This window comes from Bos indicus, chromosome 10 (genome assembly GCF_029378745.1).
Source record: "Bos indicus isolate NIAB-ARS_2022 breed Sahiwal x Tharparkar chromosome 10, NIAB-ARS_B.indTharparkar_mat_pri_1.0, whole genome shotgun sequence".
In the NCBI taxonomy this organism is placed as follows: domain Eukaryota; kingdom Metazoa; phylum Chordata; class Mammalia; order Artiodactyla; family Bovidae; genus Bos; species Bos indicus.
Genome location: NC_091769.1, coordinates 36,998,228 through 37,025,906, shown reverse-complemented (window position 1 = coordinate 37,025,906; position 27,679 = coordinate 36,998,228). Strand labels below are relative to the sequence as shown.

At 37.1% G+C, this 27,679-nt stretch overlaps 2 protein-coding genes across 26 annotated transcripts in view; one reads left to right on the top strand and one right to left on the bottom strand.

The window, feature by feature from the left end:
- MGA (MAX dimerization protein MGA) overlaps positions 1-27,679 on the bottom strand; it is a 148,964-nt gene that overhangs the window by 57,267 nt on the left and 64,018 nt on the right. For 21 of the 25 annotated variants that reach the window (XM_070797306.1, XM_070797305.1, XM_070797318.1 and 18 more), the window contains exons 3-5: positions 7,976-8,915; positions 7,119-7,197; positions 6,899-6,997 (exon numbers count right to left, since the gene is read on the bottom strand). In XM_070797306.1, the coding sequence (XP_070653407.1) occupies positions 6,899-6,997; positions 7,119-7,197; positions 7,976-8,915 (1,118 nt within the window). The remainder of the gene's footprint in view (positions 1-6,898; positions 6,998-7,118; positions 7,198-7,975; positions 8,916-27,679) is intronic. The other 4 variants (XM_019968572.2, XM_019968576.2, XM_019968581.2 and 1 more) reach the window with 1 other exon arrangement.
- On the top strand, positions 21,256-21,752 carry LOC109564976 (large ribosomal subunit protein eL21-like). The gene has a single exon (XM_070797329.1). It carries the CDS (start codon positions 21,259-21,261, stop codon positions 21,739-21,741), a length of 483 nt encoding a protein of 160 aa, XP_070653430.1. The 5' UTR covers positions 21,256-21,258; the 3' UTR covers positions 21,742-21,752.

The following is a 27,679-nucleotide window of genomic DNA, read 5'->3' as shown; positions in this document are numbered from 1 at the left end:
GATACACCTAGTTATTCTGAATCTTTCTTATTTAATGGGAAATAAGAAAACAGTAATTACATAACAAACTGGAATAAACATGAGGCTGCTTATGGCTAGAGGCAACCAGTTACAGTTATTAATTTCCCGTGGTCTTGTCTGGCCACTCTGAGATCAAGTGTTTCAAGAGCATACCTGTCACACAATCATGGATAACCACATGCAATACTGCACTAGTTGGGAAGTTGTTCACTAGACTGCCAATTAACTCTCCATTTATACTCTCCCCAATAGCGTTAAAAGTCGTTGCTGATCCACATCCTCATCAACATTTTATATCACTGGACTTTTAAAACTGTCCTCATCTTATTGGTATAAATCTATATCCTATTGTTCTTAAATTTGAATTTTTTCTGTTACTAGTGACAAGTTTCTAATCTGGATTTCCTTGTTTGTACAATTACTGGCTTCATATTACTGAGAAGGAAAGCATTTAACCTAAATTTGAACAAAACTGAAATAAGAAATTGAAGGCATCAACTATCATGGTATTAACTACTAGAAGTCACAGGTACAGGTTTCCAATAAAAAGCTTATTACATAGTACTCGTTTCCTGCAAGGTGAAGACACTGGTCAGGTTACAAGCTTCAAGTTCTCTTAAGGTTGATTTGTATATACTCCACATAAAACTTAATAAACAGAGATGGCAATTTGGCTTTAGTTTATAATTCTAGTTCTTTAAAATAAGTATCATTTTATCATGCTTATTTTATTGAATCACATAATGTGATTAAAATGAACATCAATGAAGTATTTTCCTCATGTTTCAATCAACTAGGGAGAAAAACGTGTGCCTGTGTGCTGCCACTGTCAGTTGGGTCCGACTCTCTGCGGCCCTGTGGACTGTAGTCTACCACACTGCTCTGTCCATGGGATTCTCCAGGCAAAAATACTGGAGTGGATTGCCATGCCCGCCTTCAGGGGATCCTCCCAAACCAGGGATCAAACCCGTGTCTCTTACGTCTCCTGCTTTGGCAGGCAGGTTAATATGGGTCAAAAAACTGTTCTCTAATCCTGACTTTGGGCTAAATTTCTCTTAGCTTCTGCTTTCTCATCAGTGAAGTATCAATCCACTGCACTGAGTTTTATGTTTTAAGAATTAACTGTACCTTCTCTTTCAAATGCTCTGCAATACAGATGAGGACAGAGATCAAAGACATTTCCCAGACCTCATGGAGCTTTTGTGTTGTTTTCCCAACTGACTCATTAGTAGTTACAATAGGGTAAATAAATCCTGTGAGAGGCAAATGGAACGATACTTGAAAAGCCCAAGGCAACCTGGTAAAACTGTACAGAGAGTGTAATTCTTAAATTAGAATAAGTAGGAATTAACTAGGAAAGGTGGGGAGGAAGAGCAGAGTGGAACCAGAGTGGAGCAGAATGCAAAATATCGCAGAAATTCAAGTCACACTGAATCCTAAACAAAGGATAAAATCAGATACTGTAGTGCTTTGAAAAGAGAAACATATTATTATTACAGACAAAAACTACTTGAGCCTACAGAGAAAACAGAAAGAAAGGAATTAAGTTGTTAAAAATGTATCCATACAGCCAAATAGGTAGGCAGACATGCAAAATCTAGACCAGGACAATCAAATTTACAGACTGTTTTCCCTACATATCTTCTTGTCTGGATTTGCTAATATTTTGAACTGCCATCTTCCCACAAAAAGGTGTATCAAGTGATCCTAAAAATATCAACTGCTGCTACCGCTAAGTCACTTCAGTCGTGTCTGACTCTGTGTGACCCCATAGACGGCAGCCCACCAGGCTCCGCTGTCCCTGGGATTCTCCAGGCAAGAATTGTGGAGTGGGTTGCCATTTCCTTCTCCAATGCATGAAAGTGAAAAGTGAAAGTCAAGTCACTCAGTCGTGTCTGACTCTTAGCGACCCCATGGACTGCAGCCTACCAGGCTCCTCCGTCCATGGGATTTTCCAGGCAAGAGTACTGGAGTGGGGTGCCATTGCCTTCTCCGAAAAATATCAACACAAAGATCAAATTTATTTTAAATATACTTATTTTGTTAAAGCCTTAACAGTAGAGAGGTCAATGGCACATGGACACTACTCAAAGTAATTCCCAACTTAGCTTACCTACACATCTTGAAATGTTTGTCCTTAGAGAAAATCCTTCCCCAAGAAACAAATACTTGAGACCCAGACTTTCAGTTTCAGTTCAGTCGCTCAATCGTGTCCGACTCTTTGCAACCCCATGGACTGTAGCACAACAGGCTTCCCTGTCCAGCACCACCTCACAGAGCTTACTCAAACTCATGTGCATTCAGTCGGTGATACCATCCCACCATCTCATCCTCTGTTGTCCCCTTCTCCCACCTTCGATCTTTCTCAGCATCAGGGTCTCTTCAAATGAGTCAGTTCTTCACATCAAGTGGCCAAAGGATTGGAGCTTCAGCATCAGTCCTTCCAATGAATATATATTCAGGACTGATTTCCTTTAAGATGGACTGGTTGGACCTCCTTGCAGTCCACGGGACTCTCAGAGAGTCTTCTCAAACACCACAGTTCAAAAGCATCAATTCTTTGGCACTCAGCTTTCTTTATAGTCCATCTCTCACAACCACACATGACTACTGGAAAAACCACAGCTTTGACTAGACAGACCTCTGTCGGCAAAGTAATGTCTCTGTTTTTTAATGTGCTGTCTAGGTTGGTCATAGCTTTCTTCCAAGGTGCAAGTGTCTTTTGATTTCATGGCTGCAGACACCATCTGCAGTGAGTGATTTTGGAGCCCCAAAAAATAAAGTCTCTCACTGTTTCCATTGTTTCCCCATCTACTTGCCATGTTTCCCCATCTATTTGCCATGAAGATTTATTTCCCCATGTTTCTCCATCTATTTGCCATGAAGACTTATTTGCCATAAGACCCAGACTTAGTCGGTTCCATATGAATGAGAATAACTTCAGCTTGCAAAAATAAGTTAAATAATTCTTAGCATATAAAAGCATATAATGCTTTGCACATGATGGTTTAAATCATACCCCTAAATGCTTCTGCCTTTTCATCATATTAGGAGCAACTTCCTAAGAATACATTATCTCACCATTAAAAAAAAGACTCATAAAGAAAGAAACAAAAACAGATAACCCTTTAGGTTCAAGGCAGAATCACCTAAGATGATAAACTGTAGCAAAAAAAAAAAAAAAAAGTGCGCATCTAGCTAAATGCACTTAAATAGGAGATATCCACAGAAATACACTCCAAAGAAAAACCTGTATAACTACTGAACATAGAACAGAAAAGTAGATATAGATATATAAAAGAAAAACTCTACCTAACCACTGATTTAACACTACAGAGATTTTTTTAAGTAACTAAAAAGAAAGAGAGAGTGCCCTGGGAATACTGTCATTTAAGGAATTTAACATTAAAACTGACAGGAGTTCATACTGATATAAAAGACTGAATAAAAATGAGGGAGAAAGAAATCTCTGGCTACAGAAAAATTTCAAGTAATTTATGCAGATACTCCTTCCTCAAGAAAGAGAAGCATACCTTACCACTCATTAAGTGTGGACTACACAGTGACTTCCTTCCAAAGAGTACAGCATAAAAATGTCAGTGACAAATTATGTTGATAATATTTATCCTTGATATGGTAAGATGAGAATGGCACTTTACCTTTGTGGTCTTCTTCCTATAAACATATGGTCTCAGGTGAACCATGAGAAAAATATCAAACAAATCTCAACTGAGGGTCATTCTACAAAATACCTGACCAGTATTCCTCAAAACGGTCAAAATAATTAAAAACAAAACAGTCTGAGAAACCATCCCAGCCAACAGGATCCTAAGGAGACATGACTACTAGATGCAGTACTACGACATTTTCCTAGGTGATACCTTGAAACATAGAAAACTAACTAAGGAAATCTGAATAAAGTATGCACTTTAGTAAATAATAGTATATCAGTAGGTTCTCTAATTGTAACAAATGTATTGCGCTCAAGTTAGATGTTAACTACAGGGGAAACTGGATGTTGAGTATATAGGAACTCTGTACTATGGTTCCAATATTTCTGCAAATCTAATACTTACTTAAAATAAAACATGAATGTAACAACTGACATAGAATTAATTTACTTGGTAGCAATGAAGTAGAAAACGCTTTTATAACAATACCTTTAAAGATCAAAAAATTGTAATTTCAGGATGATGGGCTTAGAAAATAAACCAGTTTGGAAGCAGCAAAGAAAAGTATAGAAAACAAAAATATCACACTGTGGAAAACAAAATTAAGAATCTTATTTTAGCAACAAAACTATAAACAACAACAATAAAAACATTTTCTCAGGCTTAAATCAACATTTCTTCCACAATTACAAAGGAAGTTCACAAAGCTTTTCAAGTTTTTTTTTTTCCAGCTCAAAATCTTTCTAAGATTTAGAAGTGCTCATTTTCTAAAAAATAAGGAAATGCTACAGTTGACAGAAAGGCAAAGAAACAGGACATTACTGAATTGAAATGTAATAAATTTAATAAATTACTTCAAACATCAATTATTAGAAAGGAATCTAGACAAGTATTTTCACTATCTGCAGATACTTAGCTGGCACCATAAGTTACTATAAACATTTAGTCAAACTAACTTAATTCTTTTAATATTTTAAGTCTTAAGCAAAGGTTGGGGGCTGGGGGAGACATCTGCCAAAATAAAATACAGGAAAACCTCCAAACTGTAATTCTACCTTATACATTATGGAAAGTGCCTCATGGATTTTAGAAAGTACACATGGATTACAGATTTAACTGTAAAACTATATAAGAATGTAGTTGAATTTACCCTTAACAATGTGAGGATTAAGTACAAACTTGAACACTAAATGCATAATTTGTGTAGTAACTAAAAGGTGATGGATGCCTCACACACTTTTCTGTTCAAAAAAACTTTATCAGCTGCCACCACTTACAACGGATAGATTTTACATAAAAATACTTACTTTATCTTCTACACTACAATGGGAATTTCTGAAAATAATGGGCCTACATTCCTATTTGACAATTCACTGATGTGGAGAAGACTCTTGAGAGTCCTTTGGACTGCAAGGAGATCCAACCAGTCCATCCTAAAGGAGATCAGTCCTGGGTGTTCAATGGAAGGACTGATGTTGAAGCTGAAACTCCAATCCTTTGGCCACCTGTTGCGAAGAGCTGACTCATTGGAAAAGACCCTGACACTGGGAAAGATTGAAGGCAGGAGGAGAAGGGTACGACAGAGGATGAGATGGTTGGATGGCATCACCGACTCAATGGACATGGGTTTGGGTGGACTCCGGAAGTTGGGGATGGACAGGGAGGCCTGGCGTGCTGTGATTCATGGGGTCGCAAAGAGTCAGACACAACTGAGTGACTGAACTGAACTCATGTGGATGACCCCTTAGAAAAAGAACCTATACTCCAGCCAACTAGAGTCCAACCCCACCCACAAATTCAGGCTAATTTCACTATATGTTACCTGCTTAGTTCCCATAAGCATTTGACTTTGAAGGCCCATTACACAAAGGGAAAAAAAATCACAGATTTGACTAAAATGTCTATAAGGAAAGGAAAAAAACTCAAACCTTAGCCAAAAAAACTAACAAACAGAGCAAAAAGATCAGCAGGGAGCACTAAATATATTTAACTCTAGAACTAAGACAATAAATGTGGTCATTAGGCTGAAAGAACACAATGCAAATGTTATAAAGAGTACTTAAAAAAATGTAGGAGTGAGGGGAAAACGAAAAGTTAACTGAGAAAAGAGATTATTATTTAAATAAAATAGCAGAAATGAAAACAAACAATAAAGGACAGCAAACATTATTACCAGCAAGACTAATATGACATGACTGATCTTCCATTACAATCCACAGTATCCAGTCCTAATTACTTGGGTTGAAATTTACATACTTTAACACCATACTGTCACACAGTCTCACGTTAAAGCAAAAAGTTCAAATATTACCAGTGAATTTAGAAACTGAATGGCTGTTTATAAATCAATGTTCTGTTGGTATATAATGCTTAGACTTTCATATAAATGATCAACTATACAATGTGAATCAGCCTAGATAGTCCTTTGAAAATTGACTAAGTGTCAAAACTCAAACTACTCCAAGAAGCATATCTAAAATAAAAGATATGAGAAAACTAAAAGTTGAGGCATGGTTTATAGTCCTTCTATTTACAGTGCAAACAGGGAGGAAAGTCAGTAGTTAATTATAATGGCATAGGTATGGTAAATTTTGCTATTCTTTAAAAAAGGATTAAACCATATAATCAAGGCCAAGATAAACTATTTCAACAAAATATGTAATGATTAAAATTTTAAACTACACTCCAAGCAATATATGAAATATATAAAATGTTTACAGTCACATATGAGAAATAAGTATTCTCTTTACACAGCTAAATATATTACCAAGTACATAAAAAAAGTAGGGTCTTTCCCTCCAAAAACAAAACAAAGGAACCTTCAAAAACCCCCAGAAACAAAAGCAACCAAAATTGCATTATAAGAAAGAAAAACACCACTTTCTTACCATGATACATTTTTAATGCATAATATATTATGCTTCACCAATGACAGAACAGTATCCTCAGAGTCTGAAAGGTTTCTCTTAGGACACCAAAGACCTAGGCATGCTTTTTAGTTAAGAGAAAGAATCATGAACAGAGAGAACAGAAAAAATGCAAGCTGAGAGAAGGGCTAAAATAAATGAAATCAAAAGAAAGGGGAAAGAAGGAAAACAGAAAAGGTTTGGGGAAGGTGCAAAGGGAAGAGAGAAAAAAAGAGAGGGCAAGAAGAAGAACAACAACAACAACAAAACCAGGCTTGCATAGTTTTTAGAGAATTATACCTTCTTGAAGACCAGGATGTATGACTTGCTTGTGCCGTAAGGCCTTCAAATCTTCTATCAATTCCTTTTCCAACTGGGAAATTCTTGCTCTGCAACCTACTCAAAAAACAATGATAAAAATAAGCTGCTATATACTACAGCAGACTACACATTGCTTCTTTCACTTCTAGAGCCAAATTCTCCAACTCTCTCTTGTTTTTTTTTTACTATTATATAATACCTGGGTCATTTGCAGCTGATGCCTGAAGACTACAAGATTCTTCATTTGTTCCATCAACTGCGTGAATATCTAGAGCTTCCTGTATTTAAAAAAAAAAAAAAAGGAAAGAAAAAAAGTGGTTAATGTCACTTCTAAGGATTTAAAAGTAAACCAGGGGCATTTTTTCCATGTTGATACTTTTCACTATTTTCTAAATGTTCTACATTAACATCACTTTAATAGTGGGGAGAAAGCAAAAATTTTAAATATAATACACTCAGCTAACTGACTTAGAACTGTATTTATGCCCATTTATTGCAATTTGTATACTGATTTCCTCTGCATGCATGCTAAGTTGCTCCAGTTGTGTCCGATTCTTTGTGACCCCATGGACTGTAGCACGCTAGGTTCCTCTGTCCATGGGATTCTCCATGTAAGAATACTGGAGTGGGTTGCCATAACCTCCTCCAGAGGATCTTCCCAACCAAAGGATCGAACCTACGTCTCTTATGTCTCCTGCATTGCCAGATAGGTTCTTTACCACTAGCTCTACCTGGGAAGCCCCTGTTTAAATAAAAATAGATTTACTCAGCAATTAACAAGGAGGGAGGAAAAGAACAGGCAGAGAGAATTCAACCTCTGTGTAGTCAATTTAGAAAGACTAAGTTTCTCTAAAAATCTGAAAGAAAAATAATCTAGTTGAAGCGTTGGGTTAATACTGCTAACCCAATATTTCAGAGATACTCCCCTTCCCATGCACACAACCTCATATAATGGATGCATTCACAGTAACTACATTCTAAGATAACTAGCAGCTAGTATACAATTCAGTGATGATTATTTGGCCTTAGAAAGAAAGCTGAAAATGACAATCTTACCTTTGATTCAAAGGAAACAAAGAGAACACCATCTACATCTTCCAGATCAGGTTTCACATCTGGAAAGGTACTTCCAGGGCCCGTAAGAGTGTTCTTCGTAGAAGTTAAAGATCTTCCTGTGTTTTTAGGTGGCCGCCCTGCCTTAGACAGTTTCAGTTTTCGTGGCCTTCCTCTTTTTCCAGGGACATTTGGAGGGGCATTCTGATTAGCATTCACAGTCTTGGGAGCCGCTGAAATCTTAAGCATAGTTTTCTTTCTGCCCAAGTCCTCTTTTCCTAAAAACGAGTCCCCAACTGAACTCTTTGAACCATCAAGTAGTTTTTCTGTGTTAACACTGTCAGATATATCAGGGTATTTCCACTGAGCTTCTTTAAGTGAGGGATATTTTTGTACCACTCTGATATCTAGTGAATGTCTTCCAAGATCATTTTCTGATTCTCTGCCTAAGCAGAAGCCAGTCTCATTAGAATTTTCAACGTACGCAGGCAAATAGTCTAATTCTGTCAACAGAGATCTATCCTTCCGAGATGTGGAAAGCATGTTGTCAGGGAGCTCAGAAACCTTCACTGTGCTTTTGGTGACAGCACAGGGCTCCAGGTAGACTACTGGCATCTTTCCAGCATCTAATTTGAACATTTTAGCTTTAGCAACACCTGATGGGCTATTTGGTTGCCATTTAGAAGATGGATGGTCAGCTTCTAGGTTATCAGCTTTATTGTGCCTCTTCAGCTGTTTCTCTAGTATAGGATCATCATCACTGTTTGAGTATACATCTGTTTCCTCATCTGTCTCTTCCTGTTTCACAGTGACCCCTTCTGGGCACTCACCAAGTTCATATTCATAATCATCCAGAGGCTCTTCTTTAATGACAACATTGAAGTTTTCATTTGGGTTTAATGGTGACGTTACATGGGAGCCATCTTCAAAACTGTTGCCAAGGCTGGAGAGACAGAGTAGGGAGGGTTAAAAAGGAGAGAATCATCCATAAATAAGACTCAAGAAGGGAAAGGTGGAAAAAGAGATTGTTGAAAACCAAGTAAAATCACATCAGATTTCAAGAGCCATTCATTAAAAAAAAAAAAAAAAGCACTCTGTATAACATAACAAGTTTCTCAACGGTTTACCAACATCACACTTTTACATATTCCGTCAATTTTTCATGAAAAACTTATAAAACAAAGGGTAAAGTTTTAACAAGTAACTCTCATGACTAAATCAAAAAGCAAGATATGTTGTAACAGTTATTTTTCTAATAGTATTCTTCATGGCTTCTCAGCCTTTTGGCTAAGATCAAACCTAACAGTATTCTTCAAATGAATTCAATTTTGAAAGTTAGCTGGCACTGATACAAAATCAAACTCTTGAAATCTACAGACTAATAAACAACTGCCAATAAAAGCACACAAATGTCCATTATGATTAAAAATTTAAATAAACATCAGAGAGCGCCTTTCAAACAGCTCATTGATTTTTTAATTGAGATAAAATTCATACAACATAAAACATAACATGTTAACCATTTTAAAATGTACTAGCTACTAGTTTTCCCACTGCAGTCACAATGTTGCTGCCAGGTGATTTTTCAAATTGAAAACTGAAAAAATTAACTTTCAATGTAAAGAACCCAGCATTAGTTCTTCCAAAATCAAAGGGTAGGATGGCGGTAGATGAAGGCAAATACATACAATCTGTCTAGACTTCAGTGTTTATAATTCATCAAAATTCAAATCAACTTTTTAGTTTCCCACTTTGCCTAATTCATCACTGAAAGCATATAAACTATACCAATGTATCTTGAGAACATGTTAGCATGACTCACTAACCTTAAAGTCACTTTATCTGTATAACTTTCATTTACCTCAAATATGCAAAAGCAACAACAAAATCAATGTACCCCTTGAAAAACTGACTTGAGATCTTGACCTCACTCAAAAACTCTTCAATAAAGGACTTCCAGTTAGAATATAGAAGTTCACAAAGAACATACAGTGACAAAACACTAAATAAATTTAAAATTCTATTCTTTCTTTAAAGCCACTGAATACCTCTGGGTACAAAGTAAGTCTAAATCAACTGAATTCCAGAGAGGGACCAGCCATCTCTACGTGACCACAGACCACTAGTGCTTTCAACCCTGCATGGCACCTACATTGGCTGAAGTACAAATGTAGACAGAAAAAGGATGCTATAGGCAAAGAAACTTTGCTGGAACACAGAGAAACCAAACTTTTAATGCCTGAGTATGGGCAGACTAAAAGCTGCCCTCAACAGAAAACAAGTCTTGCTACCATCAATTATCCTCCAGTGGACTTCTGCAGAATTTCCAGTGATGCAGAAACTTGGCCTGAAAACAGAAACTTAGTGTCACAGCACTTAAGATTCCAGGGCCCTGTCTGAAAGAAGAGTTCGATCCTACCCTTAAAACTGAGGTGAGCTAACATTATTAAAGTAAATTATTCAGAAACTGAAGTGAGCGAAAATTTATTAAAGTAAATCATTTTGACTTGTGGTCCCCAACCTTTTTGGCATCAGGGACCTGTTTCATGAAGACAATTTTTCTGGTCCATGGCTCAGGGGTTGGGGATCTAGACTGAAAGATAAGAGAAAAAGGCAAAACGTGTCAGAGACCTGTGGAACACATCTGATGATCTAACATACTAGTAGCAGCACTTCCAAAATGGCAGGAGAAAGAAAGGAGAAACATTTGAAGAGAAATTGAACAAAAGTATTCCCAAAGGGAAAGATTTTCATCCACAGATCCAAGAAGCTCAGCAACATTAAAAAAAAAAAAAAAAAAGTCATACCTAGGCACATAAAGATCAGGTACTGAAAAAAGACGAAGAGAAAAACCTTACAAGCAGGGAAGGAAAAAAGAACAGATCAGAGGAAAAAGGATGGAACAGCAGACTACTCATGGGAAAGAATGTAAAACAGAAGACAAGGGAATGACACCTGTCATAAAGCATTTAAAGAATCGATGTAATGCTGTAGGTTTAAAAGAAGCCTTCAAAGCTAAACACATTTTCAGACATCTGAAAGAATTCACACGTCACAAAAAATACTACCTCCTTAGACCAAAACAACACAAGGATATTAGTTTTCACCACTTCTATTTATGTAATTTTATACTAGAGGTTCAGGCTTCCCTGGTGGCTCAGTGGTAAAGAATCCACCTGCAACGCAGGAGACCTGGTTTCAATCCGAAAGATCCAGGGTCCGAAAGATCCCCTGGAAAAGAAAATGGCAACCCACTCCAGTATTCTTGTCTGGGAAATACCATGGACAGAGGAGTGAGTTACAGCCTGGTGAGTTACAGTCCACAGGGTCTCAAGAGTAGGACATAGCAACTAAAGCACCACCACCATACTAGAGGTTCTGCCAGGGTGATCAGTCAAGAAAAAGAAACAAAAGAGATCCAAATTGAAAAAGAAGTTAAAAAAAAAAAAAAAACCTCTATTTGTGGATGACATCATCTTGTATACAGTCACCTCCAGTATCTGAGGGAGACTGGTTCCAGAACTCCCCACAGATACTAAACTCTGTGGATATAAAGCAGAAAATCCTAAGAAATACACACACACACACACACACACAAAGGGAATAAATGAGTTTGACAAGATCGAAGGATCCAAGATCAACACATACCAAAATAATTGTATTTCTACACACTAGGAATAAACATCAAAAATGAAATTGAGAAGACAACCCTATTTACAATAGAGCCGATGGCACCCCACTCCAGTACTCTTGCCTGGAAAATCCCATGGACGGAGGAGCCTGGTGGGCTGCGGTCCATGGGGTTGCTAGGAGTAGGATACAACTGAGCGACTTGACTTTCACTTTTCACTTTCATGCATTGGAAAAGGAAATGGCAACCCACTCCAGTGTTCTTGCCTGGAGAATCCCAGGGATGCGGGAGCCTGGTGGACTGCAGTCAATGGGGTCGCACAGAGTTGGACACAATTGAAGCGACTTAGCAGAAGCAGCAGCAGCAGCAGCAAGAATAAACTACTTAATAAACTGAACCAAAACACTGTAAGACTCATACACAGAAAACTACAAAACTGTTGGGGAAAAAAAATAGAATTATAGCCAGCCTTTAAAAAAAGGATAAATACTCCACAGTTACGTACTTAGACAACTTAGTACTGGTGAGGCAGCAATACTCCCCAAAACTGAAATGCAGATTCAACACAATCCCTATCAACGCCCCACCTGGGATTTTTGTAAAATAGACAAGCTGATCTTATATAATTCACATGGAAATGCAAGGAACCACAAAATAACTCAAAGTATCTTAAAAAACAGAAACAAATGGGGACACATACTTCCCAATTTCAAAACTTATATAAAGCTACCGTACTCAGCATAAAGCTAAACATACCAATCACCTAAACAGAATTTAGAGTCCAGTAATAAATGCCCACATTTGTAACAACTGGTTTTTTCTTTTCTTTTTTAAGGGCCACACCATGCGTCATGTAGGATTTTAGTTCTCACACCAGGGATCGAACCAGTGCCCCCTTCATTGAGAGTGAGGAATTTTAACCACTAGACCACCAGGAAGTCCCTCAATTGATTTTCAACTGAATTCAAATCATGGATGCCAAGACAATTTAGTGAGGGAAGAATGGGCTTATCAACAATCAAAACTTATTCAACACCAACACTTCACAAATGTTCATGGCAACGTTATTCATAATAGTCAAAAAGAAACAACCTAATGTCTGTCAACTAATAAATGGATAAATAAAAAAGTAGTATATCCACATAACAATATAATTCAGTAATAAAAGAAATTAAGTACAGATACACACTACAACATGAACCTTGAAAACCTTATGCTAAGTAAGGCACAACAGACCACATATTACATGATCCCATTTATATGTAATATCCGGAATGGGCAAATCCAGAGACTTTTAAAAGAGAGACTGGTGGCTGCATATGGTTGGGTGGGTGGAACAGCAGCTGAAGGAAAATGGAGAGTGATCAGTCAAGGACACAGGGTTTCTTTCTTTGCGGTGATGAATGTTCTTAAAATGACTCTAGTCATGGCTATATAATTTTGCAAATATATAAAAGTCACTGAACTTAACACTTTTAAAGGGTGAATTATATAGCAGTGAATTACATCTTTTTTTAAAAACTAAGTTTAAAAAAAATACTAAAGGAAGTTCTTCAGACTGATAGGAAATGAACTAGTATGAAAATGAATCCAGGAATGAATGAAAAGATCCAGAAAAAATAAACATGTCACTAAATATAAGACTATTTTTCCTACATTTATTTAAATGACTACTGTTTAAAGCAAATACAGTTAACTATTGGGGGTGGTTTATAACATATATCTAAGGACATGAACAACAAGGACATTAGCTGGTCATGAACTGTTATATTAATCTGATTCTACTTGATAAATTAAGAATGTACATACTTATCTCCATAACCACTGCTACAGAATGCACTGTGTCCCCTCCCAAATTCATAAACTGAAGCCCTAACCCCCAAGTGACTATACACAGAGATAGGGTCTGAGGAAGTCATTAAGGTTAAGTGAGGTCATAAAGGTCACCTCTCTTCTATATGAGGACAAAGCTAGAAAGCAGCTGTCTACAGGTCAGGATAAGAGCTCCCAACAAAACTGAACCTTATCAAAACCATTACTTGGACTTTCTAGACTCCAGAAACGTGAGAAAATAAATTTTCATTGTTTAAGTCACTCAGTCTATGGTATTACGTCAACCTAAGCAGACTAATATAAACACTAAAAAAAAAAAACACAGAGGCGTAGCTAAAAAAAACCAACAGGCCACATGGATGGAATTTTTTAAATTCAATCCAAATGAAAGCAGGGGAAGATAATCAAAGAATAGATGACAGAAAATACCAAAACGAAATGTTGTGCACAAATTTTTCAAAAAATCAGTATCTTGGGGATTGATAAACTGTTTACAAAGGGCTAGACGTAAAAATTTTAGTCTCTAAAGTCTGTATAACCTTTACTCAACTCTACCGTCATAGCATAAAAGAAGCCACAAAACAATACATAAAGAAGTGAACATAGTTGTGTCCCAACAAATGGACATCGAAATTTGAACTTTACAGAATTTTCACATGACAAATAATACTCTTGTTTTTCCCTCACAATCATTAAAAAATATAATAACCATATTTTTAGTTTGCAGGCCATAACACCACCACAAAAAAAATGGCAGGCTAGGTGTCGTCCACAGGTCTTAAGTCTGCCAACCACTAAACTGAAGTAGGCAAATTAAAACAAAAGCAAGGGAACTCCCTGGTGGTCCAGTGGCTAAGACTCCAGACTTGCAATGCAGGGGGGCTTGGTTCAATCCCTGCTCAGGGAACTATATCCTGCATGCCACAACTAAGGCCCAGAGCAGTCAAATAAATAAATAAAAACAAAAGCAAGCACAAAGAAGGGACAAGTGCTAAGAGGAAAAAGTTCAATGAAATAGAGAACAGAGAAATTGCATTTATGAGTTGAAACCTGCCAACAAAGAAAAACTCCTTGGCTTCACTCAAGTCTAGCAAACACATACTGAAAAAAATTCCAATCTTGCACAAACTCAGAAAATACCCGAGAATTCAACACTTTACAATTTTGAAGAAAACAAATTCCTGAACCCTAAGTATCAGAAATAAAAATATCCTTCATGAATTCAGAGGGAAATCCTTAGTGAAGTATCAGTAAATTGAATCCAATATTAAAAACAATGTTCTTTAAACCAAGTAGTATTTATCCCAGGAATGCAAAGATGTTAGAACACTTCTAGTCCGCATTCCCACACAGTCCCTACCCCACCATTAAAAAATAATAATAGTAACTATCCATATTAACAAAAAACAGGGAGAAAAACAAAATCTCAATGGATACAAGAAAGTCATTTGATAAACATTCAACATTTATTCTTAACAACACTTAAGAAATTAGGACTGGAAGGAAACTTCTCAATGTGATACAAAGCATTACAAAAACAGCTAAAGCCAGCAGGATAACAGCCAATTAAAAAATACTGAATGATATTCTTTAAAATTAGGAGACATGAATGACCATTCTCAAAATTCAGTTTCAATAGAGTACTGGAAGTTAAACTGTGCAGTAAAGTAATAAAGAAAGAGAATAATAATAAAGACTGTAAAGGAAGAAGTAAAACTAACTTTGTTCACAGACACCATTTCACAGACATCATAATTGTGTATGCAGAAAATCCTAAACACTACAAAACAATAAGTGAATTCAGCAAGGTCATCAAATATAAGACCAAGGCACAAAAATCAACTGTATTTCTACATACTATGGTAGTTTTGAAGTTTACACTACCAAACATTTATTACAGTGTCATCAAGACTGTGTACTACTGGCAAAAGAACAGACCAAAAAATGGAATAAAAATAGTCCAAAAATAGACTCACTCATATATATAGTCACCTCATTTTCCAAGGCACCAGTGCATTTTAATGGGAATATTTTCAATATGTTAGAACACACAGGTATCTGCATGGAAAAATATGAGCCTTGACCCCCAACTTCATGCCATACACAAAAAGCCAAGATAGGCTAGATTTAAATGTAAAAGCTAAAATAGCTTCCCCTTTTCAAAATTTTCACTTAACTGGAAAAAACAGCTATTTCTTTATCTGTTTTTTTTTTAATGGCTTTATTATGTAAGTTACATAACATAAATCCCACCCATTTTATGTGACAACTCACTTATTTTTACTAAATTTATAGTTTTGCCATCACCACAATCCCATTTACCTATTTTTTTATTTTTTGACCACACTGCACAGCTTGTGGATCTTAGTTCCCCAACCAGGGATTGAACCCAGGCCCTCAGAGATGGAAGCACCGAGTCCTAACCACTCAACTGCCAGGGAATTCCCTACTTTACCTGTTTTTAAAGGTTAGGCAAACCATGATGTCTCTTTTGCCCTTTCCCTATTAATCTCAGTTTTTATGTATATTTACATATATAAATGTCATTCACTATCAAGTAATTTAGGATTCACACTTAATGACAGTTCTTTCATTATCTTCCTATTTCACAGAATGAACTTCCAACATGCAGTAAATAATCTCTATCTTTTTTCATTTAGCCATATGACTTCAATTATGTTTGCAGTAACTAAGAACCTTGTGAAGCTAAATCTTGGCTGCTACCAAAATAACTGCTTTCACATCTTCCCAGGATATTAAATCTGGTAAATTACAGAAGTTGTCAGGAAGAATCTCTCCTTATCTTCCAATAAAACCTTTATACCTAAAGCATGAATTTTTTCTTTGGCAGAAGGATTTTGTACACAATCCTGAAGTTTCATACTTCTAAGAAGGTACTATACAAAAAAATTTGCTACAAGATTATCTAATCAACACTACAGCAAAACAACTGATTTGTACACATCAATTATCTAAAGAATTACTTTTTTGTTGGCATATACAATCAATCTAACAAATAAATATGATGTATACCAGCCATTCTGAAACACACTAAAAAAGCTTTTTAGTGCTATGGATAAACTCATTCAGGCAACACTTACTGAGCTCCTATCATGTGCCAGATGCATTTTGTGGGGCACAGGGATTTACCAAAATAAATAAAGCACAGTCCACACATTCAAGGAGCTCATAAATCAAATGCACAAGACAGACAAATAGACAATATTATGTCATTTAACTTAATAGATACTAAGACATATAAAGGTGCACATTAGATAAACCCATAAGATAATGCCTCCCATGAAACTGGTAATTAGAATAACAGGAAAAAGAAAACCACTGGAAAAGGGAATGTAGAGTGGAAAACAAAAGAGGTCCTGGAAACTGAAATATGATATCTACAATAAAAACATCAGTAAGTTACAAGCTAAATCAAGGAAATCTCATATAACACAGAGCAAAAAGATAAAAGACTGATTATATAAGATAATATGTCAACTATCAAGGTTTTTTTTTAAAAAAGGAAAAACATGAAAGTGAAAACGTTTTCAGAGAAATATACTTCAATGTTTCTAAGACCAAAGAACATGAATTTCTTGTTTTGAAAAAAATGTTTTCTCACAATGATGAGAAGAACCACACCAATACAGAGGCTCATCATTGTGAAATACTTATAAAGTATGAAGGCATAAGAAAGCTATTAAAAATACTAATAAAGCTATTATTCAACACATAAGAAGGAAATTGTTGAGCGGTAAAGGAGATTACTACCTTCCTCCGAAGTGATTTTATTTAAACATTCTAAAATTCTACATCCCATACATCCTGAGGAAATTATGAAAATGCACTTGAAAAAGTGCAAATTAAAACTTAAATGCTCCCACTTTCACCATGTATATTTAACACTGTACTGCAAGTTGTAACTAAAACAATTAGGTAAGAAAAAAATATCAATTCAAACTGGGAAAGAAAAAGTAAAGGTATCTCTATTGAAGATGACATGATCTTATATGCAGAAAATTCTAAATAATACACACACATACAAACACACACAAAGAGAAACAGTTAACAAATTAAGCAAGGATACAGGATACAAAATCAATATAAAGGGCCAGCTATATTTCCGTACATTGTACAATAAACAACGTACATGAAATATGCAATTTCCTTTTTGAAAACAAAATAAGGATGAAAACGAAGAGCTGATTCTTTGAAAAGATAAACCAAATCAACAAACCCTTAGCCAGACTCATCAACAAAAAGAGAGGATCCAAAAAAAAAAAAAATTAAAGAGACGCAATACCTGACACCAGAGAAATATAAAGGACCATAAAGAAATTACATAACAATTATACGGCAATAAAATGGGCAACGTAGGAGAATTCGATAATCTCCTAGAAATAATCACCTAGTATAACCTCCCAAGACTGAATCAGGAAGAAATACAAAATATAAACAGAGACCAATTACAGTAAGTCCCCTATATACAAACCAGTTCTGTTCTAAGAGCATGTTCTTAAGTCCAATTCATTCAACAAAACTAGCCTAGGTATCCAACTAACACAAGTGGCTGTATAGTACTGTACTGTAATAGGTTTATAATACTTTGCATGTCCCATCACTTTACGGCAAACAGATGGGGAAACAATGGAAACAGTGACAGACTTTATTCTCTTGAGCTCCAAAATCACTGTAGATGGTGACTGCAGCCATGAAGTCAAAAGATGCTTGCTCCTTGGAAAAAAAGCAATGACAAACCTAGAGAGCATATTAAAAATCAGAGACGTTCCTTTGCCAACAAAGATCCGTCTAATCAAAACTATGGTTTTCCCAGTAGTCATGTATGGATGTGAGAGCTGGACTATAAAGAAAGATGAAGACTGAAGATCTGATGCTTTTGAACTGTGGTGTTGGAGAAGACTCGAGAGTCCCTTTAACTGCAATCAAACCAGTTAATCCTAAAGGAAATCAGTCCTGAATATTCACTGGAAGGACTGATGCTGAAGCTGAAGCTCCAATACTTTGGCCACCTGATGCCACTCATATGAAAAGACCCTGATGCTGGGAAAGATTGAGGGCAGGAGGAGAAGGGGATGACAAAGGATGAGATGGTTGGATGGCATCACTGACTCTATGGACATGAGTTTAAGCCAGCTTCGGGAGCTGGTGATGGACAGGGAAGCCTGGCACAGCTATACAGTCCATGGGGTCGCAAAGAGTCGGACACAACTGAGCGACTGAACTGGACCGAATACATTAAAAAACAAAAAAGTAAAACACTCTGAATGTTACACTACAGATTTAAGGGACTAGATCTGATAGAGTGCCTGATGAACTATGGACGGAGGTTTGTGACATTGTACAGGAGACAGAGATCAAGATCATCTCCATGGAAAAGAAATGCAAAAAAGCAAAATGGCTGTCTGGGGAGGCCTTACAAATAGCTGTGAAAAGAAGAGAAGCGAAAAGGTAAGATATAAGCATCTGAATGCAGAGTTCCAAAGAACAGCAAGAAGAGATACGAAAGCCTTCCTCAGCGATCAATGCAAAGAAATAGAGGAAAACAACAGAATGGGAAACACGAGAGATCTCTTCAAGAAAATCAGAGATACCAAGGGAACATTTCATGCAAAGATGGGGTCGATAAAGGACAGAAATGGTATGGACCTAACAGAAGCAGAAGATATTAAGAAGAGGTGGCAAGAATACACAGAAAAACTGTACAAAAAAGAGCTTCACGACCAAGATAATCACAATGGTGTGATCACTCACCTAGAGCCAGACATCCTGGAACCTGAAGTCAAGTGGGTCTTAGAAAGCATCACTACAGACAAAGCTAGTGGAGGTGATGGAATTCCAGTTGAGCTATTTCAAATCCTGGAAGATGATGCTGTGAAAGTGCTGCACTCAATATGCCAGCAAATTTGGGAAACTCAGCAGTGGCCACAGGACTGGAAAAGGTCAGTTTTCATTCCAATCCCAAAGAAAGGCAATGCCAAAGAATGTTTAAACTACCGCACAATTGTACTCATCTCACACGCTAGCAGAGTGGTGCTCAAAATTCTCCAAGCCAGGCTTCAGCAATACGTGAACCGTGAACTTCCAGATGTTCAAGCTGGTTTTAGAAAAAGCAGAGGAACCAGAGACCAAATTGCCAACATCCGCTGGATCGTGGAAAAAGCAAGAGAGTTCCAGAAATTAACATCTATTTCTGCTTTATTGACTATGCCAAAGCTTTTGACTGTGTGGATCACAATAAACTGTGGGAAATTCTGAAAGAGATGGGAATACCAGACCACCTCACCTGCCTCTTGAGAAACCTATATGCAGGTCAGGAAGCAACAGTTAGAACTGGACATGGAACAACAGACTGGTTCCAAATAGGAAAAGGAGTATGTCAAAGCTATATATTGTCACCCTGCTTATTTAACTTATATATGCAGAGTACATCACGGGAAATGCTGGGCTGGAGGAAGCACAGCTGGAATCAAGATTGCTGGGAGAAATACCAATAACCTCAGATATGCAGATGACACCACCCTTATGGCAGAAAGTGAAGAAGAACTAAAAAGCCTCTTGATGCAAGTCAAAGAGGAGAGTGAAAAGTTGGCTTAAAGCTCAACATTCAGAAAACGAAGATTATGGCATCTGGTCCCATCACTTCATGGGAAATAGATGGGGAAAGAGTGGAAGCAATGTCAGACTTTATTTTTTGGGGTTCCCAAATCACTGCAGATGGTGACTACAGCCATGAAATTAAAAGACGCTTACTCCATGGAAGAAAAGTTATGACCAACCTAGATAGCATATTCAAAAGCAGAGACATTACTTTGCCAACAAAGGTCCGTCTAGTCAAGGCTATGGTTTTTCCTGTGGTCATGTATGGTTGTGAAAGTTGGACTGTGAAGAAAGCTGAGTGCCGAAGAATTGATGCTTTTGAACTGTGGTGTTGGAGAAGACTCTTGAGAGTCCCTTGGACTGCAAGGAGATCCAACCAGTCCATTCTAAAGGAGATCAGTCCTGGGATTTCTTTGGAAGGAATGATGCTAAAGCTGAAACTCCAGTACTTTGGCTACCTCATGCGGAGAGCTGACTCACTGGAAAAGACTCTGATGCTGGGAGGGATTGGGGGCAGGAGGAGAAGGGGACGACAGAGGATGAGATAGATGGCATCACCATCCAGATGATGGCTGGATGGCATCAACGACTCGATGGACATGAGTTTGGGTGAACTCTGGGAGTTGGTGATGGACAGGGAGGCCTGGCGTGCTGCAATTCATGGGGTTGCAGAGTCGGGCACGACTGAGCAGCTGAACTGAACTGAACAGTAAAACAGCTGGCATACAGGGGCTGACATCGAGTGAACAGGCAAGAAGAGTTACTGACTAGAGGAGGGAAAGAGGTGTAGGATGGTAGAGCTGAAAGGTTTTCAGCAACAGAAGATGGAGGGTAAGCTGCAACTTCATTCACATCAGATACTGAGAGAATACACATTTGCATCTTTGAAAGTTTACAACTTACTGGTTTGTATGTAGGGGACTTACTGTACCAATGATAAAACTGAATCAGTAATTTAGAAGACTCCCAAGAAATTAAAGTCCATGACCAGATGGCTTCACAGGTGAATACTACCAAATATTTAGACAATTAACAACTATTTCTCTCAAAACATTCCAAAACATCTATGAGAAAAGAATGCATCTGAACTTCTACTACATCAGCATTACCCTGATACCAAAATCAAAGACATCACCACCTCCAAAAAAGAAAAAACAAAGACCACTTTTCAGCCAGAACCGCCATCTTCCAGTAATTCGCCAAAATGACCGACACAAAGGGAACAAGGAGGGGCACCTGCAATATGTCCTCTAGGTCTTTTAGAAAACATGGAATTGTTCCTTTGGCCACATACATGAGAATCTACAAGGAGGGTGATATTGTAGATATCAAGGGAATGGGTACTGTTCAAAATGGAATGCCCCACAAATGTTACCATGGCAAAACTGTGAGAGTCTACAATCTTACCCAGCATGCTGTCGGCATCATTGTAAACAAACAAGTTAAGGGCAAGATTCTTGCCAAGAGAATTAACGTGCATATCGAGCATATTAAGCACTCTAAGAGCCAAGATAGTTTCCTGAAACATGTGAAGGAAAATGATCAGAAAAAGAAGGAAGCCAAAGAGAAAGAGACTTGGGTTCAGCTGAAGCGCCAGCCTGCTCCACCCAGAGAAGCATACTTCGTGAGGACCAATGAAAAGGAATTCGAAGTGATGGAGCCCATTCCTTATCAATTCATGGCCTGATGGGTGTAAAGATAAAGACCTGGACTGTAAAAAAAAAAAAAAAAACAACTACAGACCAGTATCACTTATGAACATAAATGAAAAAATCCTCAACAAAATACAAGCAAAACATATTCAGCAATACATTAAAAGTATCATAAGCCTTGATAAAATGGGATTTTATCCCAGAGATGCAAAGATGGTTCAATATCTACAAATCAATCTGGCAATACCATGTTACCAAACTGAAGAATAAAAATCACATCATCTCAATCAATGCAGAAAAAGCTTATGACGAAATTCAAATTCCACTTATCATAAAACCTATCAACGAAATAGGTACAGAAGGAACATAACTCAACATAATAAAGCTGATTATGACAAACACACCATCCTCAATGGTAAAAAGCTGAAAGCACTGCCTCTAAGATTAGGAACAAGACAAGATGCCCACTCTCACCACTTTTTCATCTGATTCCTTTGGCTAGGACTTCCAATATTAACTGAATAAAAGAAGGAAAAAAAGAAGGGAATCCAAACTGGGTAGGAAGTAAAACTCACTGTTTGCAGGTGACATACTACTGCTATATACAGAAAATCCAAAAGACACCACCATAACACTATTAGAACAAATGAATGATTCTGTTAAGCTGCAGGATACAAAATTAAAACACAGAAATCTGTTGCACTTCTATACACTAACAACAAGCTATCAGAAAGAGAAACTAAGGAATCAATCTCATTTACAACTGCATCAAAAAGAAATAAGATACCCAGGAATAAATCTAGGAAGAAAAAGATCTCTACTCAGAAAACTGTAAGACAATGATGAAAAAGAACTGAGACAACAAGAGATGAAAATATATACTTTGCTCAGACTGGAAGAATTAATATTGTTAAAATGACTATACTACTCAAGATAATCTATAGATTAACTGCAATCCCTACCAAAATACCAATGGCATTTTTTACAGAACCAAAACAAACTACTCTAAATTTGTATGAAAATCCAAAACAGCCTAACTTAACTACCCAAAACAATACTGAGAAAGAAGAACAAACTAGAGGTACCATGCTCCCTGATTTCAAACAGACTACAAAGCTATAGTCACCAAAATAATATAATACTTGCACAAAAGTAGACAGAGAAGGATGAAACAGAATAGCCCAGAAATGAACCCACGCTTACATGGGCATTTAATCTACAACATAGGAGATAAGAATATACAATGAGAAAAAGACAGCCTTCTCAATAAATAGTGTTGGGAAAACTGGACAATTACATGCAAAAAAAATCAAACTGGACTTTTTCACATGATACACAAAAATAAACTCAAAGTGGATTGACGATTTAAAAGTAAGACTTGACATCATAAAACTCCTAGAAGAAAATGTAAGTAGTATTAACAATGCTTTTATCAGTCTTAGCAATATTTTGAATATGTCTCCTAAGGCAAGGAAAACAAAAACAGACAAATGGGAATAACCAAACTAAAAAGCTTGTGCACAAGGAAGGAAAACACCAACAAAAGAAAAGACTGCTTACTGAATGAAGATATATGCAAACAATTATCTAACAAAGTGTTAATATACAAAATATATACAAATCCATTTAACTCAACACCAAAAAAACAATCTTATCATGAAATGGACAGAGAACCTAAACAGACATTTCTCCAGAAAGACACACAAATGGGCAACAGGTACATGAAAAGATGCTCAACATCACTCATCATCAGGGAAATGCAAATCAAAACCCTAATGAGGACGTCTCTGTTGGTCCAGTGGTTAAGAATCTACTTGCCAATGCAGGGGACACAGGTTCAATCCCTGTTCCCAGAAGAGTCCACATGCCGCTGAACAGCTAAACCCATGTGCCACAACTACTGAGTTTGCGTGAGACAACTACTGAAGGCCCACGGGCCCTAGGGCTCGAGCTCTGCAACAAGGCATAGCAATGAAAAGCCTGTGCACCACAACCAACAAGTAACCCCCACTCACTGCATCTAGAGAAAGCCCACGTACAGCAACAAAGACCCAGTGCGACCATAAACAAATAAAACCACAACGAGCTAAGAGCTTCCCTCAAAGCTCAGGTGGTAAAGAATCTGCCTGCAATTTAGGAGACCCAGGTTCAATTCCCAGGTTGGGAAGATCCCCAAAAGAAGACAATGGCAACCCACTCCAGTATTCTTGCCTGGAGAATCCCAAGGACAGAGGAGCCTGGCAGGCTACAGTCCATGGGGTTGCAAGAGTCAGACACGAGTTAGCGACTAAAGAGAGAGACAATGAGCTATCACCTCACCTGTCAAAATGGTATTATCAAAAAGACAACAGATAATCAGTGCTGGAGAGAAAGTGGAGAAAAAGGAACCCTCAGGCATTGTTGGTAGGTATGTAAGCTGGTGCAGCCACTATGGAAAACAGTATCGAGGTTCTTCATGAAATTAAAAATAAAACTGCCATAGAAACTGCCAAGCAATTCCACTTCTGGGTACTTTTTCAAAGAAACTAAAAACACTAATTCAAAAAGACATATGCACATCTATGTTCACAGCAGCATTATTCACAATAACTAAGATATGGAAACAATCTAAGTGTCCATCAATAGGTGAATGGATAAAAAAGATGATAGATGAATATTAGCCACAAAAAAAAAAGAATGAAATTTTGCCATTTGCAACAACATGGATGGACTTAGAGGATACTGTGTTAAGTGAAAGAAGTCAAGACATAAAAAGACAAATATTTTATGATTTCACTTACATGTAGAATCTTAAAAAAAAAGAAATGAACAAAAATAACAAAATGGAAACAAGAGTCATAGATCTAGAGAACTAGATGGCTACCAGAGGAGAAGTAAAGGTAATAAATGAAATAGGTGAGGAAAATTAAGAGGTACAAACTTCTAGTCACAAAGTAAATGAATCACAGGAATAAAACGTACAGTGCAGGAAATACTGCCAATAATAATGTAATATATATTAATACACGATTAATGCAATATATACAAAATGTAAAATTACATTATGACAAATGATAACAGATTTATCATGGTGATCACTTTGTAATGTACACAAATACCAAATCACCCTATGCTACACACCAGAATGAACAGTACTGTAGGTCGATTATACTTCAATATACACTCAGAAAGAGAGATCAGATTTGTGGTTACTGGGGGCAGGGGAATGGAAACTGGATGATGGTGGTGGAAAGGCATAAACTTCCGATATAAAATAAGTACTAGGTTTATAATGCACAACATGATTGATATAATTAACACTGCTATATGTTATATATTAAAGTCACTGAGAGAGTAAATCCTAAGAGTTCTCACCACAAGCCCTGCCTCAAAATAATCTCAGCTCCCAAACCAAGCATCTAAAGACAAAGTCTGCATATAGCTAAAAACCATTTTCAGATAGACGATAATACTATTTCTTGGAGCATGCACATCAAGTTGGTTTTTTTCCTCTTCAGTAACAGATATTTATGCATTCATAAATCGGAACCATTTTCTTAACTCTTAAGATCAGAATCTTAAGATTTAGATAGGGAAACATTGACAGATTTATTTTCTTGGGCTCCAAAATCATTGCTGATGGTGACTGCAGCCATGAACTTAAAAGACGCTTGCTCCTTGGAAGAAAAGCTATGACCAACCTAGACAGTGTATTAAAAAGCAGAGACACTACTTTGCCTACAAAGGTCCACATAGTCAAAGCTATGGTTTTTCTAGTAGTCATGTACAGATGTGAGAGCTGGACAATAAAAAAGGCTGAACACCAAAGAACTGATACCTTCAAGTATCAGTTTGAACTGATACCTTCAAACTGTGGTGCTGGAGAAGACTCTTTAGGGTCCCTTAAATAGCAAGGAGATCAAACCAGTCAATCCTAAAGGAAATCAATCCTGAATATTCATTGGAAGAACTGATACTGAAAGCTGAAGCTCCAATATTTTGTTCACCTGATATGAAGAACTGACTCACTGGAAAAAGATCCTAATGCTGGGAAAGGTTGAAGGCAAGAGGAAAACAGGATGACAGAGGATGAGGTGATTAGATGGCATCACTGACTCAGTGGACATGAGTTTGAGCAAACTCCAAGAGACGAAGTACAGGCAAGCCTGGCATGCTGCAGTCCATAGGGTCGCAAAGAGTTGGACACAAAAGAGCAACTGAACAACACGTGACACCAAAAACTACTGTCTGAAGAAATACACGATTCCTTCAGCTAACAAACTCCTTCTCACCTCGGCCTCCAAAGTAATTTTAAAAGTAAATTCTCTATCACTCAAGGATAGATTAAACTGTTTTTGGATTATGAGGGTGAAAATAGTGGTGCTGCCATAAAACTCCTAGAAGAGAACATAGGCATTACATTCTCTGACATAAATCCTATCAGTGTTTTATTATGTCAGTCTAAAGCAATAGAAATAAAAGCAAAAATAAACAAATAGGACCTAATCAAACTTATAAGCTTTTGTACAGCAAAGCAAACTATAAATAAAATGAAAAGACAAATACAGAAAATATTTGCAAATGATGTGACCAAAAAGGGCTTAATTTCCAAAACATACAAACAGCTCATACAACTCAGTAACAAAAACAAGCAACCCAATCAAAAGACAGGCAGTAGATCTAAACAGACATTTCTCCAAAGACAACATACAGATGGCCAAGAGGGACATGAAAAGATACTCAGCATCACTAATTATTAGAGAAATGCAAATCAAAACCACAGTGAGATACCACCTTACACTGGTCAGAACAGCCATCAATAAAAGGTCTACAAACAACAAATGCTGGAAACAATGTGGGAGAAAAGAGAACCCTCCTATGCTATTGGTGGGAATGTAAATTAGTGCAGCCACCATGAAAAACAACATGGAGGTTCCTCAAAAAAGCTAAAAATAGAGTTTCCACAAGATCCAGCAATCCCACTCCTGAGTATATATCTATACAGAACTATAATCCAGAAAGATACATGCACCCTAAGATCATCATAGTAGCACTATTCATAATAGCCAAGATATGGAAACAATCTAAACATCTGAATGACAGAAGAATGGATAAAGAAAATGTGGTACATATATAAATGGAATACTACTCAGCCATTAAAAAAAAGAACAATAATGCCATCTACCACAACATGAATGGACCTAAAGATTACCACACTAAGTGAAGTCAGAAAGAGAAAGACAAATACCATAAGATATCACTTACATTAAGGAATCTAAAATATGATTGGGCTTCCCTGGTGGCTCAGCTGGTAAAGAATCCACCTGCAACACAGGAGACCTGGGTTCGATCCCCGGGTTGGGAAGATACCCTGGAGAAGGGAAAGGCTACCCACTCCAGTATTCTGGCCTGGAGAATTCCACGGACTATGCAGTGCATGGGGTTGCAAAGAGTCGGACACGACTAAGTGACTTTCACTTTCATGTTCACATAAGGAATCTAAAATATGACACAAATCAGCTTATTCACAAAACAGAAACAGACTCACAGACATATAAAACAGACTGTGGTTGCCAAGGGGACAGTGGAATACTGGAGGGATGGACTGGCAGTTTGAGATTAGCAGAAGCAAACTATTATATACAGCATGGATAAACCTCACAGTACCGCTATAAAGCACTGTATTAATGTCCTGTGATAAAACACGATGAAAAAGAATATATTTGTAACTGAACTGCTTTGCTGTACAGCAGAAATTAGTAAGACACTGTAAGCCAACTGTACTTCAATAAAATAAATTTTTTTAAATATTGGTGTTGAAATGTTTAAAACTTATATTGGGTAATCAAGATGATTAGAAAGAGACTGGAGAATCAAATATTATAGATGGCATCCACTAGTTGCAACTGCAATATATATAGATACACACACCACAGTAAAAAGTATAAACTGAAAAACACTTTCTCTCGATAGGAAGAAAGAAAAACCTGTATG

What these genes read in the sequence shown, in the direction of transcription:
- LOC109564976 (XM_070797329.1), top strand. Translation starts at nt 21,259, where the DNA reads ATGACCGACACAAAGGGAACAAGGAGGGGCACCTGCAATATGTCCTCT.